Genomic DNA, 20053 nt, shown 5'->3' on the forward strand with positions numbered 1-20053 from the left:
TGAAATTTACTGCTTCTAACTGGTTAAAACATTCACTGGGTTGTACAGCTTACAGGTGACTCCTGTCTGGGTGTGTGAATTGTGAAATTTTCTTTTACAACAGAGGCTTTTACCGTTAGGTGGAATAAAACACAAGAGACTGCCACTGAAGAAGAATTTTGTTCTTGGAGATTCATCATTTCAAATAGAGATCATTTATTAGATCACCAGACAGAAGCATGAGACGAAGCTGCTCTAGAGAAAAAGATAAAGCCCTTTGAATACAGAAAAGATGAAAAGAACAGTAGGTGATTGAAAGAGTTTGGTTTTGCACTTTGGAAGCAATCTGTGTGCTAGACACATGCTTCGCTGTTGTAGTGGTTAAATAGCAGAAGAAAAGGTGCTAGCTTTACAGAGTTCTATTTAGAAAGACACTAAAGAGAGGTAAAGCCTTTTCGGTGTACGTGTGTGTTAGACTTCTGGTTTTATTAATGGTCTCAAAAGAAACTACACAGCTTTAAAAGGCAATTTTAAATTAGGAGGGCTGAAAACCAGAAATTAGGACCAAGAAAAAATATTGAAAAATCTGGAGATTCAAATTGCAATTTTACTATAAAAATGTTCCCCAAATAGAATAACATTCTCTAGAGCCATAGAAATAACCCGACTCAACCAAAGGCTACAGGAGTGAAAATCCTACAAAGATAGGAACCAAGACTGCTCTGTGCAGTACCGTATCCCAAGCATCTAACACAATGCCTAGGACACAGTAGGTGTTCAACAAACACATACCAAATGCACAAATAAATTAAAAGCCTAAAATTATCAAAACCCAAATTTCCAATTGTGAGATAAACCTGTAAAAAAGACCATGGTAAGTTGAGTCTTGACAAGCTGTCATCTGAAAAATCCTGTTGAAGCAGCTTAATAAAAGTGTTGGGTTGAAACACCCCATGTCTAGAAAGTTGTAAAACAACTGGAGAAGGTCTAGAGCCAAGCCTGACTTGCTCCAGATGACAGAGAAAGACAGCCAGACTTGCCGTTTGCATTCCTGTCTCTGCCTTTTGGTGAGCAGTTTCCGCTCCAACCAAATCTCCTCACTTTTAATTTACTCTATTTATATGTCTAATGATTTAATATCACACCATACTAGTCTGGCCTTCAGGTGTCCTTGACACACATTTTTCTGATTGACCTTTCCATATATTATACATAAACCAGCCAGAAATCATTCATCTCCACATGAGCCTCTCAGGTGAGGATCGTCGTTTCATTTCTCTCTCCAGAAACAGCGCTCCCTCCCCCTCCCCCACCCCCCTGCCCTCGTCTCCCACCTGTGTCTTCCGTAAGCTTGTAAGCTTGTCCAGACGTGGAGGCATCATCAGGCCAGGTCTTCTAGTCATTCCACTGCTTGCAAAGCAATCATTTATACGCATTTGGTGTTTGGTCTGACGTCTTTTTGATGCTGGAGCGCCAGCCTTTGTCTCAATGAATCACTTGTCAGCAAAGGTTGCAGCATTCTAGGCTGGATTTCACACCTTCTGGAAGGGTTGCCTGTGATGTAAGTGATCTTAGGCCTTTTTGAAACCACCACTTCCCCCACTTCCCTATATCCCATGAGGAAACAGGGGACTGAGGGAGACCTGGGAACCCGATGCTTATTCAAGTCTTATTTTCATTTGTCAATGTGTACCTTGTCCCTGTGCTTGGAGCCGGGCTTTCCTCTCCGGGGACAATATTGTCAACTCACCTCCACGGTTGGAATGTTGCTGCTAAAAAGAACCAGGATGAACGATCTCTATAGAATATTTTGAGAGCTTCAGAATAAGAGGGAGAGATTTTTGAGCAAAAAAAAGAAGAAAAAAAGAGGAATTCATCATTCTTTGGTAGTTTGCAGATCATTTTTTTTCCCCCAGAGGATCATTTTTTTAAAGTGCAGTTTGATGGCTGTGTCTAAGTCGGTCATAGTTGTGGAAATGTCTACTGGAGCAGTAGGGGGTCAGGAGTCAGACTGGGTTATAAACCAGGCTGATCCCAGCAAGGCATGAAATCAAGGAGTCCCCTTCCTTATTCTCCAGAATGGGCACCAGTGACCTCACAAAGTATATATGGTAAGTGAAGTTGCTCTAAACCACAAAGCCTGAACCATTTCCTTGTAAAAAGTGATTATTCAAATAGAACGTCCCATGGAAACTCCCTGCAATCTGAGGGCTTGAACAGAGGATAAAAAAGTGGGGGGGAGCTAAGCCTAAGAACATCTTTGGTGGCCTTTCTAAACCAGGACCCAGTGATCAGAGCCAGCCTCGTGGAGCAGAGATGGAATGCAAGATGGGAACGTAGAGAAAATCTGATAGAAGAATCATGCGCTCTTTCACTCTGTTTTGTTAGGAAAGAAGGATGTATGCTGGAGGGATTTTTCTTGGTGCCTTTTAAACTCTTTGCATTGGTTTTCACAGAAAGCCACTTTATGAAGAGGTCACACACGGATGAATCCCTACGATGGGAAGTCAGAAGTTCCAGCTCCGATGAAACAGAAGGTGGAAGGAAAGTTTTTCATTCAGAGAATATGGGAAAGGGGAGGGGAAACTGATATCCCATCTGAGGCTGCTGGGTCTTTACAGGGATCCTTTTCATGTTCCTAAATCAGTACAAGGGGGGTGGGGCAGGGTGCCAAAACGGGCTCATCAGTCACTCCGTGCATCTGAGCTGGAAAACATTTTAACCCTGAGATGCAAATCATTTAATCATGCTGACTCAGTGGTGACCAAAAGTTGTGAACCCTTGGGATCCAGGAATTCCCAACATGATGTGATAATGCATTTCACAGCATGAACTTCAGATCTCCAGGACCCAGGCTAAGGGAAAGAGATGGCAGGGAATCTACATTCTCCTAAAGTTTTATCCTTCCTTCCAAATGCATTGAAAATGAGGGATCCCCAAGGGCAACTCCCACTTCCCGCCCCCTCCACGTATCTTTTCCTTTCTGTTTGCACCATTAGGTCAAGAGGTTAATGAAAATGCACTCTAAAATTATAAAGACGATAAAGCCAGGCATGAATATTAGGTTTCCACTCGAGTCTGAATATTCCATCTGGACATTATTAAGAAAACCCCATTTGCTTCAAAATCTTACAGTTCTGTCCACATTTGCTTGGATAGGTCTGAGATGCTTAGGAATGTGATAACTGCTAATTACCTACCTTGGAAACAAAACTAGGAATGCAGGTTGCAAGCTTTCCGTGTAGTTAAATAATGTGTCGGGTTAATGTTGCATTTGGACCAAACAAGAGCTGGGATTTGTATTTTTCATCCTTCTATTATGTATTTTTTCCCCTCCCCTTCTTTCTCTTCTTCGTCCATCTATCTTTTAATTTTTCTTTCTCTTTTACGGAATACTCTCATCCTTAAAGATGGACCTATAAATATTGTACACAGCATTTCCTCCTGAGTCACTTAAAAATATTTACTTATTTCCTGAGGGCAACAATCCCCATTGAAGGACATAGTTCATTGCACCAAACAGCCACTCTTAGAAAGTTGCTTTTACAGCAGATATTATAAAATGATGCTTTGATTGAAGGATGACACTTGACATTAACATCTCGACTCTGCTTACCCATTCTGAAGGAATAGCTCCAGTGAAAGTAAATTGCTGCTGAAGACAAACCAACTGGAAAAGACACTTGCGCTTTTCTTCTTTTTTTTTTGTCTCTTAAGGTTTTCACAATGGCTTCAAAGGAAATGTGAATTAATCATTTGTTTTGACCCAAGAGCAGCAGAACTTATTTTGAAGACTTAAACAGGCAACACAAATGTAAACAGAAATCTGGGACTCCCAAATGCTAAAGCTGGAAGGAGTCAGTCTGAAAACATCAATTCTACTCAGCGTTTATTTTCATTTGAAGATAGTGGAAATCATATATAAATCACGGACAATACGAGTTCTTCTTGCCTGGCCATTGTCCACATGAATCTGTTAACCTCTAAGTACAGATACAGAATTTTTTAATAGAAAGACAGGGCAATATGGCAGTTAATTAGCAACTGATACTGTAAACTACAGGGGATACAAAGTTCTGTCATATAAATTAATTGCCATTACAAAAAGGCAACTGCTTGAGCTAAGAAGGTACAAAAACTGATAACTTCCATAAATATAACGAGAAGCTAAGTGAAGAAATACATAACAGACTGTTTTTCCTATATAATATTTGAATATGCAAACTAAGACACCTGTGGCATTTTACAAGTAGGAATACGACAGACACGTTCACCCACCACCCACCCACCCATGTCCGTCCAAGCCCTCTCCCCTCCCCCTACGTGGATTTCCCAAACACGGCAAATTCTAGGGTTACAAGGACAGGATGCCGCACGGAAGCAGCAAGACTGCGAGCTCTGAACTGCTAGACAAAGAAGGAGCCTTATTGACAGTTGTAAAGCATTAGGCGTCAGACAGAAACTTGTCAAAAACAGCTGTTGTTGGGTACTGATTGATAATGTTTTCATTCTGACGGCTGAGACACTGCAGACAGTCGTGGGTCTGAGAAGAAGCCCATCCCTGGAGCACACATGAACACACACGCAGACAACGGGAAGTCATTTAACAGATGTCTTACGAGCACTCAGCCACGGTATCTTAAAAAGATAACATTCTACATTTAATGAACTTGCAGAGAAAGCAATGCCTAATAATCATTTATGTTTCATAGAAGATGAGCACAACAGGACGAAATAAAAGCAGGACTTTTGTAAGTGGTCATCGGAATAAAAGTTTTGTGCTGCTCACGGATTATATAAGGTTGATAATATTCAAGGATGCCGTAGATAAAATTTGAATGTGAATCTTTTTTGATCCACTCCATTAAAAAAAAAGCTTAAAAGAAGTGTTCGATGTTTCAAAGGTAATGATTTCATTAAAATCCACCTACAAGATCAAACCACAAAAGCAAAATTTGAATGACATATACCTTCTGGAGAATTACAAGGTATTACATCACCCTGTAATACAGTGTGAGTGTGGTAGTTGGGAATCAGTCGATGCTACCTAAAAATTGCAAACATGTTTTTATTGCTCAGGTGAAGGGAGCAGTCTTCTATCATTTGGTCACTTGGTATTTTAAGTGGCCCAAAATCTGCAAAATGTGCCAAAGAGTATTTCATCCATTAACCTCAATATCCATAGATTATTCCCGATTTAGAAAAGGTCCAAGGTGCCAAAACTTAGTAAACCTGTACATTTATCTGTATAATTTTATCATTTAAACTAAATGAAAAAAAATTAGTTCCAAAGACTGAATCTAGGACTTAAAATTATTTATTTGCTGCAGCCCCAGCACATTTTTAAGGGCATACTGAAACCCCTGAAAATAGAGGTTTATAAGAGAAATACTGATAGACCTTAAATTACTGGATGGGACATTAACAGACTCCATTAAACTACATTAGCACTTACTGAATGAATACACAGATGATTCTGCCTTTATTATCTTTGTCAAATCCACGCCAGCTTAAGCCCTAGCCAGTATAAACTATACTTCATTTGGCTGTTTAAAAAATTTTTTATCTCTTATTTTAAAAATTATTTTCTCTATTTCAATCAGACGTAAGATTTTTAGAAAAAGATTTTTAGAAACATGTTACACTGCAGCTCGACTTTACATTGGGTAATTTTTCCATTAAAAAAATATTTGAGGACTTGATGGAATAGTAATCAGCGATGCATGCATTGTGCCTAAATCTCCTCTAACTCTTCTTGAAAACAGAAACAATGTCTTTGCTCTTAAAAGAGGGGATTGAGGGAGAGTTCAGATGTAATTAAAAAAAAAAACAGAGTAGGCAACTTGTCTAAGTTCTTCCAAGTCAATTTTACTATGGCAGGATACTCGTTTCTGGTAAGGTGATTAATTGAAGTTTTTGGTGCTCATTTTTCTCCTATACGCTGTAAGGCCAGTATACAGAAAACTTAAAAATAAGATAAGATAAAACCCCCTAGAGATCTTGAAAATGATACCCATATTATGGGGGAGCCCTAGTCACACAGTACTCCACCCCAAACCCAGGGTAAATGAGCCGAGGTTCTCGGTCTCCCTGAGTCTTCCATAAGGGATTTGATTTCTGGGAGCCACGAATTCCATCCATTTTAGCACACACTAGAGAAGAGACGCTTAGAACAACAGAAGGAAGAGACATGCGGTGAAGATAATTAGTGGTAAACAGAGAATAAATTCTCTCTCAGTAGTGTATACTTGACGGTAATGCCGATGATAGTTCACCTGATTTACAGAATATTCACTTTAATAGAGAGATGAGAGTCTGAGATAACTGGAAGAAAACAGATACTGAAGCCATTAAAGTCTTGATACCAAAATAAAATTAAACGGAGAAACTAACATGATAGGTTCAAGGCCTTGTGGGAACCCATTTTCTTCACCAAATTTCACATTCTTACAGCTTCATGGTCTTTTTCTTCTAACAAATTTATCAGCTGAGAGAAGCTGTCTTTCAGTGCGTCCATGTCATCCAGCGAGCAGGGCTGCAGAATCCAGCGTTTTCCACGTGCAAGTGGTTCAAGTTCAAAATATTTTTTGACCTTAATTGGGGAGGGGGGGGAGAGAAATATGTTATTAATCATCTCGGAATCTTTCTCATACCGAAATTTTGTGAGTAATGAAGTAGGGGGATTTTAAGAAGTTATAGGAACCATGATGGCCGGGACTTGCTAGAATCCCATCCACAGCTGTGGTTATAATGTGGGTTATATGTTGTGACCCAGGAGTGTCTTTTTTAGGGGTGAATGACCCCCTTGCAAGCTACCATTCCATCCATTCACTTAACGGCATGGGAGGTCTGACGAAGTCTAAGAAAGAATTATATGTACTATGGCACGGAGCAAAAACACACTGCAGACACCAAAAAGTTGCAATTCAACCAAAATAACTCTAGCAGAGCAGCTTTCACTACATTACCTTGTTAACTTATTAAATTGGTGACGGCCGATAACATGTACACTACTGATTACACAAGACAATTATTTTGACCATCAAATACACACACAACAACAACAAAAATAATTTAAATAATCCTTTCTCTCATTTAAATACATGTCTCTGGCATGTATTTCTGAGACCTGGGAAGGTGGTTTTCTAAGAAAGAGGATAGAAACCGAGTGTATGTATCTGCATATATAAACTTATATAAATACACGTACATACATAAAGTCTCCTAGCTTTTTTTTTTCTCCCAGTCCTGAATTTTCAGGGAGGGGAAAATCAAGACCTTATAACTGGTATGTAAGGTGGAGCAGTTGCTATCTGAAAAATCTGTTTCATTAATAACAGGTCACAAGTCACCCTTACTGTGTACGAGGCTAGGATACTGACTAATAACATCCAGGATTACCAACTCCTGACTGTGAATAAATATCAAATTATTATGGCTTTCAGAAGTATTGATTTTCTCTCAAAGGGTATGATAAAGTACAAAGTTCACGAAGTTACAAACACACACACACACACATACACACACACAAACACACACTACATCACACAAGAAAAGGACATTGTATTTATAGCCCAGCAGGGTTTACATAACATCAAATACAGTGAGTGGCAACATCAGAAGAGGCATTGTTCAAAGACATTCTTGGTCAATGAACTGTGTTAAATCTCATGTGCCATGGAGAATCCCCAGGCCTTACCTTAGTCAATACCTGACCCAGAAAAAAAAGGTGTCCCAATCTGATGCCACTTCCAAATGTGGTTTCATTTTGCTTTTCTCATCACAAGCACCAGACTACTGTTAACAGCAGAGACACACCATTCAAAGTGGTATTAATATGTGTGTACATTTTTAATGTGAGTAAGAAGATATAAATAACACTAAGTTTTTATGGTAATTTAGGAACCACAAATATGCTAACATTTTACAGTTCAAGTGTGTCCCAGAAGTACTCCTAAAGATGTCTGCAAATTCATAATAAATACCACTCCTGAAAAACAAAAGAAGCCCTTGAGAATGGAAGGACTCTCATTAATTCTGATTCTGAAGAGTAATGGAAAGCTCACCTACAGACCAGAAAATGGGTCCACAATTTCAAGACAATTTTTGGCCAAGGTATTTTACAAATCATGTGGTTAAGAGGATTCCCTCTTATGGAAAATGTAGACTCCATTCTCTTAGTTTCTTTTCTTCAGGGCTCTGAAAATGACTTACTTCAAAAAGAATATGAGATTAGGAACCAAGATGGTGGAGTAGAAGGACGTGCTCTCACTCCCTCTTGTGAGAACAGCAGAATCACAACTAGCTACTGGACAATCATTGACAGGAAGACACTGGAACTCACCAAAAAAGACACCCCACATCCAAAGACAAAGGAGAAGCCACAATGAGATGGTAGGAGGGGTGCAATCACAGTAAAGTCAAATCCCATAACTGCTGGGTGGGTGACTCGCAGACTGGAGAACACTTAGACCACAGAAGTCCACCCACTGGAGTGAAGGTTCTGAGCCGCACGTCAGGTCCCCAACCTGGGGGTCCGGAAACAGGAGGAGGAATTCCTAGAGAATCAGACTTTGAAGGCTAGCGGGATTTGATTGCAGGACTTTGACAGGACTGAGGGAAACAGAGACTCCACTCTTGGAGGGCACACACACAAATAGTGTGTGCATCGGGACACAGGGGAAGGAGCAGTGACACCAGGGGAGACTGAATCAGACCTACCTGCTAGTGTTGGAGGGTCTCCTGCAGAGGTGGGCAGTGGCTGTGGCTCACCATGGGGACAAGGACACTGGGAGCAGAAGTTCTTGGAAGTACTCCTTGGCGTGAGCCCTCCCAGAGTCCGCCATAAGCCCCACCAAAGAGCCCAGGTAGGCTCCAGTGTTGGGTTGCCTCAGGTCAAACAACCAACAGGGAGGGAACGCAGACAAACCCATCAGCAGTCAAGCGGATTAAAGTTTTACTGAGCTCCGCCCACCAGAGTCAGCTCTACCCACCACCAGTCCCTCCCATCAGGAAACTTGCACAAGCCTCTTAGATAGCCTCATCCACCAGAGGGCAGGGAGCAGAAGCAAGAAGAACTACAACCCTGCAGGCTGTGGAACAAAAACCACATTCACAGAAAGATAGACAAGATGAAAAGGCAGAGGGCTATGGACCAGATGAAGGAACAAGATAAAACCCCAGAAAAACAACTAAATGAACTGGAGATAGGCAACCTTCCAGAAAAAGAATTCAGAATAATGATAGTGAAGATGATCCAGGACCTCAGAAAAAGAATGGAGGCAAAGGTCGAGAAAACGCAAGAAATGTTTAACAAAGACCTAGAAGAATTAAAGAACAAACAAACAGAGATGAACAATGCAATAACTGAAATGAAAACTAAACTAGAAGGAATCAATAGCAGAATAACTGAGGCAGAAGAACAGATAAGTGACCTGGAAGACAGAGTGGTGGAATTCACTGCTGTGGAACAGAATAAAGAAAAAGAATGAAAAGAAATGAAGACAGCCTAAGAGACCTCTGGGACAACATTAAATGCAACAACATTCTCATTACAGGGGTCCCAGAAGGAGAAAAGAGAGAGAAAGGACACAAGAAAATATTTGAGGAGATTATAGTTGAAAACTTCCCTAACATGGGAAAGGAAATAGCCACCCAAGTCCAGGAAGCGCAGAGGGTCCCATACAGGATAAACCCAAAGAGAAACATGCCGAGACAAATAGTAATCAAACTTGCAAAAATTAAAGACAAAGAAATTATTGAAAGCAGCAAGGGAAAAATGACAAATAACATACAAGGGAACTCCCATAAGGTTAAAAGCTGATTTCTCAGCAGAAACTTTACAAGCCAGAAGGGAGTGGCATGATATACTTAAAGTGATGAAAGGGAAGAACCTACAAAAAAGATTATGCTATCCAGCAAGGATCTCATTCAGATTTGATGGAGAAATCAAAAGCTTTACAGACAAGCAAAAGTGAAGAGAATTCAGCACCACCAAACCAGGTCTACAACAAACGCTAAAGGAACTTCTCTAAGTGGGAAACACAAGAGAAGAAAAGGACCTACAAAAACAAAACCAAAACAATTAAGAAAATGGTCATAGGAACATACATATCGATAATTACCTTAAATGTGAATGGATTAAATGCTCCAACCAAAAGACACAGGCTTGCTGAATGGATACAAAAACAAGACCCATATATATGCTGTCTACAAGAGACCCACTTCAGACCTAGGGACACATACACACAGAAAGTGAGGGGATGGAAAAAGATATTCCATGCAAATGGAAATCAAAAGAAAGCTGGAGTAGCAATACTCATATCAGATAAAATAGACTTTAAAATAAGGAATGTTACAAGAGACAAGGAAGGGCACTATATAATGATCAAGGGATCAATCCAAGAAGAAGATATAACAATTGTAAATATATATGCACCCAACATAGGAGCACCTCAATACATAAGGCAACTGCTAACAGCTATAAAAGGGGTAATTGACACTAACACAATAATAGTGGGGGACTTTAACACCTCACTTACACCAATGGACAGATCATCCAGAATGAAAATAAATAAGGAAACAGAAGCTTTAAATGACACAATAGACCAGATAGATTTAATTGATATTTATAGGACATTCCATCCAAAAACAGCAGATTACACTTTCTTCTCAAGTGAGCATGGAACATTCTCCAGGATAGATCACATCTTGGGTCACAAATCAAGCCTCAGTAAATTTAAGAAAACTGAAATCATATCAAGCATCTTTTCTGACCACAACGCTATGAGATTTGAAATGAATTACAGGGAAAAAAATGTAAAAAACACAAACACATGGAGGCTAAACAATACGTTACTAAATAACTGAGAGATCACTGAAGAAATCAAAGAGGAAATCAAAAAATACTTAGAGACAAATGACAATGAAAACATGATGATCCAAAACCTATGAGATGCAGCAAAAGCAGTTCTAAGAGGGAAGTTTATAGCTATACAAGCCTACCTCAAGAAACAAGGAAAATCTCAAATAAACAATCTAATCTTACACTTAAAGGAACTACAGAAAGAACAACAAACAGAACCCAAAGTTGGTAGAAGGAAAGAAATCATAAAGATCAGAGCAGAAATAAGTGAAATAGAAACAAAGAAAACAATAGCAAAGATCAATAAAACTAAAAGCTGGTTCTTTGAGAAGATAAACAAAATTGAGAAACCATTAGCCAGACTCAGCAAGATAAAAGGGAGAGGACTGAAATCAATAAAATTAGAAATCAAAAAGGAGAAGTTACAACAGACACTGCAGAAATACAAAGCATCCTAAGAGACTACTACAAGCAACTCTATGCCAATAAAATGGACAACGTGGAAGAAATGGACAAATTCTTAGAGAGGTATAACCTTTCAAGACTGAACCAGGAAGAAATAGAAAATATGAACAGACTTATAACAAGTAATGAATTTGAAACTGTGATTAAAAATCTTCCAACAAACAAAAGTCCAGGCCCAGATGGCTAGACACGTGAATTCTATCAAACATTTAGAGAAGAGCTAACACCCACCCTTCTCATACTTCCAAAAAATTGCAGAGGAAGGAACACGCCCAAACTCATTCTATGAGGCCAACATCACCCTGATATCAAAACAAGACACAGATACTACAAAAAGAAAATTACCAAAATCACTGATGAATATAGATGCAAAAATCCTGAACAAAATACTAGCAAACAGAATCCAACAACACATTAAAAGGATCATCCACCATGATCAAGTGGGATTTATCCCAGGGATGCAAGGATTCTTCAATATACGTAAATCAATCAATGTGATAAACCATATTAACAAACTGAAGAATAATAACCATATGATCATCTCAATAGATGCAGAAAAAGTTTTTGACAAAATTCAACACCCATTTATGATAAAAACTCTCCAGAAAATGGGCATAGAGGGGACCTACCTCAACATGATAAAGGCCATATATGACAAACCCACAGCAAACACCATTCTCAATGGTGAAAAACTGAAAGCATTTCCTCTAAGATCAGGAACAAGACAAGGATGTCCACTCTCACCACTATTATTTAACACAGTTTTGCAAGTCCTAGCCATGGCAATCAGAGAAGAAAAAGAAATAAAAGGAATACAAATTGGAAAAGAAGAAGTAAAACTGTCACTGTTTGCAGATGACGTGATACTATACACAGAGAATCCTAAAGATGCTACCAGAAAACTACTAGAGCTAATCAATGAATTTGGTAATGTTGCAGGATACAAAATTAATACACAGAAATCTCTTGCATTCCTATACACTAACGATGAAAAATCTGCAAGAGAGATTAAGGAAACACTCTCATTTACCACTGCAACAAAAAGAATAAAATACCTAGGAATAAACCTACCTGGGGAGACAAAAGACCTGTATGTAGAAAACTATAAGACACTGATGAAAGAAATTAAAGATGATACCAACAGATGGAGAGATATACCATGTTCTTGGATTGGAAGAATCAATATTGTGAAAATGACTATAATACCCAAAGTAATCTACAGCTTCAGTGTAATCCTTATCAAGTTACCAATGGCATGTTTTATGGAACTAGAACAAAAAATTTTGAAATTTGTATGGAGACACAAAAGACCCTGAATAGCCAAAGCAGTCTTGAGGGAAAGATACGGAGCTGGAGGAATCAGACTCCCTAACTTCAGATTATACGACAAAGCTACAGTAATCAAGACAATATGGTACTGGCACAAAAACAGAAACATAGATCAATGGAACAAGGTAGAAAGCCCAGAGATAAACCCACGCATGTATGGTCAACTAATTTATGACAAAGGAGGAAAAGATACACAAAGGAGAAAAGACAGTCTCTTCAATATGTGGTGCTGGGCAAATTGTACAGCTACATGTAAAAGAGTGAAATTAGAACACTCCCTAACACCATACACAAAAATAAACTCATAATGGATTAGATACCTAAATGTAAGACCGGACACTATAAAACTCTTAGAGGAAAACACAGGAAGAACACTCTTTGACGTAAATCACAGCAAGATCTTTTTTGATCCGCCTCCTATAGTAATGGAAATAAAAACAAAAATAAACAAATGGGACCTAGTGAATCTTCAAAGCTTTTGTACAGCAAAGGAAACCATAAACAAGACAAAAAGACAACCCGCAGAATGGGAGAAAATATTTGCAAACGAATCAATGGACAAAGGATTAATCTCCAAAATATATAAACAGCTCATGCAGCTCAATATTAAAAAAACAAACAACCCAGTCCAAAAATGGGTAGAAGACCTACGTAGACATTTCTCCAAAGAAGACATACCAATGGCGAGGAAGCACACGAAAAGCTGCTCAACATCACTAATTATTAGAGAAATGCAAATCAAAACTACAATGAGGTATCACCTGACACCAGTTAGAATAGGCATCATCAGAAAATCTACAAACAACAAATGCTGGAGATGGTGTGGAGAAAAGGGAACCCTCTTGCATTGTTGATGGGAATGTAAATTGATACAGCCACTATGGAGAACAGTATGGAGGTTCCTTAGAAAACGAAAAATGGAATTTCCATATGATCCAGCAATCCCACTACTGGGCATATACCCAGAGAAAACCATAATTTAATAAGACATATGCACCCTAATGTTCACTGCAGCACTATTTACAATAGCTAGGTCATGGAAGCAACCTAGATGCCCATCAACAGACAAATGGATAAAGAAGATGTGTTACATATATACAATGGAATATTACTCAGCTATAAAAAGGAACAAAACTGGGTCATTTGTAGAGATGTGGATGGATCTATAGACTGTCATACAGAGTGAAGTAAGTCAGAAAGCGAAAAACAAATATCGTATATTAACGCATACATGTGGAACCTAGAAAAATGGTACAGATGAACCGGTTTGCAGGGCAGAAATTGAGACACAGATGTAGAGAACAAATGTATGGACACCAAGTGGGGAAAGCCGCGGGGGGGGAGGGGGTGGTGGTGTGATGAATTATGCGATTGGGTTTGACATGTATACACTGATGTGTAGAAAATTGATAACTAATAAGGACCTGCTGTATAAAAAATAAAATAAAATAAAATTCAAAAATTAAAAAAAAATTAATGAAGAATTGATGAGTCAAAAAAATATATATATATGAAATTGCTTGTGCAACGACCAGCACCAAGGACCAACCTTGCCACGCCAAGAGAGGGGCTGCCAGTCAGTGGACGGAGGGAGCTGTGGGCCAGCAGGGAGAGAGAAGAGCTGGTAGGAGCAACAGGTGGGGATCATGTTTAAATCTACAGCTAGAAGGAGGAGGTGGCTGCTCTAAAGAGTTTAAAATCCGAGATGCTAGTCTCCTTGATTCTGCCACAAAGACAGGTTTCAGATCACGCCACTAAGTGCAAAACTGGGGAAGCCTGTGCTTACCAAACAGTCTGGTATTTGATCAACGATGCCTCCCATCAAGAGTGGACAGCATGTCACATGCAAATCTGGTACACGAAGGAATTTGTACCCTTGTCACATTTTATAACCTCGAATTTAAAAGGACAGCATTTTAAGTATTGCTAATACCTGGGAAGAGGACTAGTGGCAAGAAATCCAATACTATTAAAATAAAGACTAACACAGTAAGTGCATATTACTAACACTACTTCCTCCGAATGGTTTACTTAAAAATTCACAGAATTCATACTAGTAGCAGATTGACAGCTAATTTAAAAACAACGTTAGATGTAAATAATCACAAAATATCATAACTTGTGATATTTTGCAATATGGATTAGTCACAAAAGCACAGTAAGGATTTTAGCCACTCATCAGGTTGGTTACTAGGCAACTGAAAATATAGTCTATGACGTAGGCACACTTGGAAGATAATAAAGATGTCCAAAGGTAGTTATGTTTCAGAAGTTGTTCCTGATGAATATTAAACATGAGAAGGAAATGGAAGCTTCAATTACAGGGTGGTCACCAGATGAAGGAGCCTATTGGTGTTAAGCTGGCAAATACGGCTGGGTAACCTGAGATGTTCACATCTGTAACCTAAGTGGGTACCTAATTCTGCCATATTCACCCTACTGGTATCCAAATGATTCCCCACCACTCTACCTTTATAATATCATTTTAAAAACAAGTTTGGCATTCCAATGATACTCAAGTACAGTAAGTGACTATGTTTGCCGCAAGAACATAGATTTTCATTACCCAGAGTTTTATGTTTCTGAAGCCAAAGAGTACAATACAAGAGAGGAGAAGATGAAGACTTAATGTTCTGCCTTGAACTTTTCTCTTTAGGATAACATTTTTTATTTTGTTTTCTTGTATTAACCTGAAGTTCACATTTTACCGTCTCCCCTCAATTACTACAATAAAAATGACCCACTGTCACACTTGACTTGTCCATGATTGCTTTCTCTGTCTCTCTGTATGCCAATGTATAATTTTAAAGAAAGATGTTTAAGTTTGACTAACATAAATCATAGGCTTACATGTGCTTACATAATAACCTTATTATTTTTAAGGTTTAAAAAAAACTGCCTATGATGCAAGGATCTATTTTTTATGATCGACATAATTTTTTAAAGGTTATTTTCTTATCAAGATAAACATTTTAAAAATGATTCAAGAGAAATGAACCCAACTCTTTTGACTGCTTTATCAGCTACTTAAATGTCATGGCTAACTGGAAACTGCTGGAATTAGGAGCTGGTGGTTGTTTCACATTGGCCTCTGGTGGTGGCACTTGGGGGAATGACCTCAGAATACAGCTGCCTGGCAACGTGTGGTCATTGAGCTATTTTCGGGATGGCCACAGAGAGTGGGCATTTGTTAGTGGCCATGGATCCGCCCTAGAAATAGGAAAACAAAGCCACTATAAGTTGCCAACCTATTTTAGCTATGTCATCAGAGCCCTTTCTTCACTCACAAAACTTCTGGGTGATTTGAATTACTGCATTGTTATCCACACATTGCATTTACTGTAAAGTCCTAATATAACAGAGACAAACCGGCACCACCTCATTGCTGATAATGTTTGTAGCAGCTGTTGAACCTGTGAGACATTACATAGCATAGGAGACCCACTCATTGGGTAGGAGATGTCCCTTATGTTTCCTTGAGTAGAGAAGTAACAAAACAATTCTTTCCTACTTACAGGACCCCTAATGGGGTTGTAATGATACTCCCTGTTTTGCCTATCTTGCCCTTACTTAACATTCAAAAATTTTATTTTTAATTTCTGCAAACCTGTTGTGACTACATTTCTAGAAGTCACGTAAATAGTTTCTGAACTGAAATGATAGGTCTTTCCTTTTTAAAAACCTGCAAATCTTATTTTATTTATGACGATAAGCTGCTTGTTTTTTTCTGTTTTTGTTATTAAACCATGTAAGTAGTGTGTGGTCAGAGTTGGCCTCGTTTTCCTTTAAACACTTTTGGGGAGGCGGGTGATAGAATGCTCCACAAGGGGTTACTTAGTGTTTTCATGTTACATAGAGTTGCTTTGTAAGCTCAGATATTTATAAACAGTGCTTTGACCCACATGAATGTGTGGCAAGACATTAAAAAGGGCGTTTGTGACAATTTTTTAGGATGCACGGGACTGTGCTGTGCACCCTAGAACATGTCACCTCTAGTTCTAATGAATGCAATGCCATTAGCACCAACCGGTCACTGCTATAACTAAAAGCACCCTCTCCCCTCACACGTCCAGAATACCATATGTCCAGATCCTGTCCCTGTGGATGCAGGTATCTCTTGAGCCTGTCTGGGGCTATTAGCTTATTTTTGCATACATTTACCACGAGAGATAGAAGCTGGATATTTCTCTCCTCCCCCATCTTCCCCAGATCCCCATCTACACACAACACGTATATTCCCTCTGCAAAAAACTAGCCGATTATAACGGACCTCTCTTAAGCTTGCGGGTGGCTGTGGTGGAGTGAGGATTAGTATATGCAGTTTCGGAAATCTGCATCCTGAAAGCTGGCTTCCTACAGCTTCATTCATTCAACCACTACCTCTTGAATGAGCCTCGTGAACATGCTCTAATGAGCTACCTGTGCCAGCGCTCCCCTTGCCAGTGCATGGGGTTCCACTGATTTGAGAGAATACTGTAAAACCAAAACAAAACAGAAACAACAGCCGGATGAGGGGACGGTCCTCATCATTTGTGTTTTTTTTTTTTTTTTTGCAGTACGCGGGTCTGTCACTGTTGTGGCCTCTCCCGTTGCGGAGCACAGGCTCCGGACGCGCAGGCTCAGCGGCCATGGCTCACAGGCCCAGCTGCTCCGTGGCATGTAGGATCTTCCCGGACCGGGGCACGAACCCGTGTCCCCTGCATCGGCAGATGGACTCTCAACCACTGTGCCATGAGGGAAGCCCATCATTTGTGTTTTAAGATTACAAGTCCCCACCCTGCTCCTGGTTTCTTAGTGGCCATGAAAGACTGTTCAGTACTGTACAGTTTACAAAAGGCTTTTTCACTCAGAGCACTCTGACTATACTTCAACTGAAAGTAGGAAAAGCAATTGATTCACATGAAGAGGGATATTATTATTTAGAATAATTCTGAAATCATGTAAGTCAATTTGAATAAGAAGTATCTTGGTAGAAGATTGTTAAAAAAAAACAACTTCAGGAATAAAGGCACCTTCTTTCTTCATCTTTTGAGAAGGAATCAGGACTCACGGAGTCTAGGTTGACAACTTCGGCTCCTTCCAATTGACAGTGACAGGTCAACAGATAAGACAGATGGCAGAGACTACAGGGTGAGGATCGTCAACAAAATTCTGAAAGCCAGGAAAAATTGCAGTTGTGGATTTGATGGGTAGAAGGGAAAGCTGGAGGATGATGCAAGAGAACACAACTCAGTTAACTATCTTGAACCCAGTGGATTCGATATGGTTTCCTTGTCATAGCAATGTGTCCACTGCATGGTTTGTACTCTTTAAAGAACTGTATGAATAATGTTCTTTGGGGACAGATTCATATTGGTTCTTAACTCTTTGATAAAAGTATGGTCGGAGGGGGAGGGATAAATTAAAAGTTTGGGATTAGTAGATACATACTATTATAAAGAAAATACATAGACAACAAGGACCTACTGTATAGCACAGAGAACTATATTTGATATCTTGTAATAACCTATAATGGAAAATAATTTGAAAAAGAATATATAGATATAACTGAATCACTTTGCTGTACACCTGAAACTAACACAACATTGTAAATCAACTGTAGTTCAATTAAAAAAAAAAAAAAAGTACCGTCTGGATGATAAATTTACCCCAGGGCTCCAATTAAGAGGATGTTAACTGAGCCTGAATGGACTGTGCAATTTTTTTTTTTTTTGCGGTACGCGGGCCTCTCACTGCTGTGGCCTCTCCCGTTGCGGAGCACAGGTTCCAGACGCGCAGGCTCAGCGGCCATGGCTCACAGGCCCAGCCACTCCGCGGCATGTGGGATCTTCCCGGACCGGGGCACGAACCCGCGGCCCCTGCATCGGCAGGCGGACTCTCAACCACTGCGCCACCAGGGAAGCCCGGACTGTGCAATTCTGCACGATATTGTCCATGACTGTAGCCGTCCTTGCTCAGTTACACCCTAGCTCCTTACTGTAGTCACTACAGCAGATGCACCTATTGTATTTATATGTCACGCTGTGGGAAAACCTTTGTATTGAAATACTGACTGTGTGCCTTCTCTTTCCAATTCCAGACACAAGGATGTCAAATCATACAGATCGTGCAATTGGCCATGGTTTGGAGTATTTACACCGTGGAAATAGGCAAGAGCAACAAACCAGGACTTTCTCTTTCTAGAGAATTGGCTGTTAAATCCTTACCAGCACATCACTGAGTATATGCATCTTGTATGGATGTTTGCAAAGGGACCCTCTAGCTTAGCTGTCTTCACTGCAGAAGCTCATGGAACAGGCTTCACTTGGTAACCCTCAACAAAGTCAGAGAGAACTTTGCCCATGCCACGGCTCCAGGACGGGGTCCGGAGATAAAGTGCTGGGCGCCATTAAGATTCTTCGGCAGCTTGCTCAAAGAGAGGTTAGTCTAGAGAGAGCTGCACCAGCTGTTCCCCTTTTCACTGTACTGCTTTCAGGATTTTGAAATCCTTAGAAAGGTACTAAATATGTCATTAAAGGCAGAAGTAAATAATACAAGTAAACCCAATTTGCCACAGTTACAAAGACATGACAACACAGAGTAGATATTACCTTTTCACTGAGTACTAATAGGGACCAGAAAATGGCAACTTGATGTTAACCCATACGTAGTATTACTTTGGGATGTGTATTTATAATGGACGCCTGCTTTCAATATAAAAGTGTAATATAAAAGTGCAGTTCTGATAAGACAGCTTGTTTCTTAAGTGGAGGGCAGCCTGTCTGACCTTGGAATAATTAAAAACCAGACAAATGATTGCAGGTTATGACCTGGGATTGAGCCTCACCCTTATTAGAAGTCTTTCTGCCCAGGCAGTGACCTCTGACGCGTCTAGAACGCTATATGTTGTGACAATAATTATACAGAAACCTAGGCTTCCACTGCACGGGAGGATTTAGCCTGCCCCAGAAGAGCCAAATAAAATGACCCCATTTGCTTTGCTGGTGAGCTTTAGGATCTGAAAAGCACTCCTATTTTTGCTTCATTTGCTAATCTGGAATTACAGAACAAATGATCAATGCACCTATTTTCTCTTTTTGATATACCTGGGTGTGTGTGGGTGGGTTCATTCTCTTAGCCCCAAACCTTGCTTAGCAGACAATCACTGTGAAAAGCACAGACTTAGGTAGGGATGCTTCCTGTTTTCAGGGGGCAATGAAATAGACCCAGTCTCCCCATTGGCACCCTCCTCTACTCCAGTGATTCCACCCAGCCCGCTGCAGCCTGCAGGGGTGCCTGCACATGGGCCCTGGCTCCAGCTCCTGCTTCCCACCCCAGATGCCTCCATCCACAGGTGCAAAGCAACATCTTTGAAGACCCAGCAGATGTCCTCCTATCACCTCAAGGGGAAGCCTTAATGTTATAGAAGAAACTTTG

At 39.9% G+C, this 20053-nt stretch overlaps 1 protein-coding gene across 5 annotated transcripts in view; it reads right to left on the minus strand.

The window, feature by feature from the left end:
* The window catches only part of ARL15 (ARF like GTPase 15), a 427003-nt gene that overhangs the window by 13570 nt on the left and 393380 nt on the right, over window positions 1-20053 (minus strand). For 3 of the 5 annotated variants that reach the window (XM_079916605.1, XM_079916602.1, XM_079916603.1), the window contains one exon: window positions 1386-6571. In XM_079916605.1, coding sequence (XP_079772731.1) covers window positions 6419-6571 — 153 coding nt within the window. In that variant the 3' untranslated portion in view covers window positions 1386-6418. Of the gene's footprint in view, window positions 1-1385; window positions 6572-20053 lie in introns of those variants that run through there. The other 2 variants (XM_079916604.1, XR_013827558.1) reach the window with 2 other exon arrangements.

The sequence above is a fragment of the Stenella coeruleoalba genome (assembly GCF_951394435.1).
Source record: "Stenella coeruleoalba genome assembly, chromosome: 3".
Classification (NCBI taxonomy): Eukaryota; Metazoa; Chordata; class Mammalia; order Artiodactyla; family Delphinidae; genus Stenella; species Stenella coeruleoalba.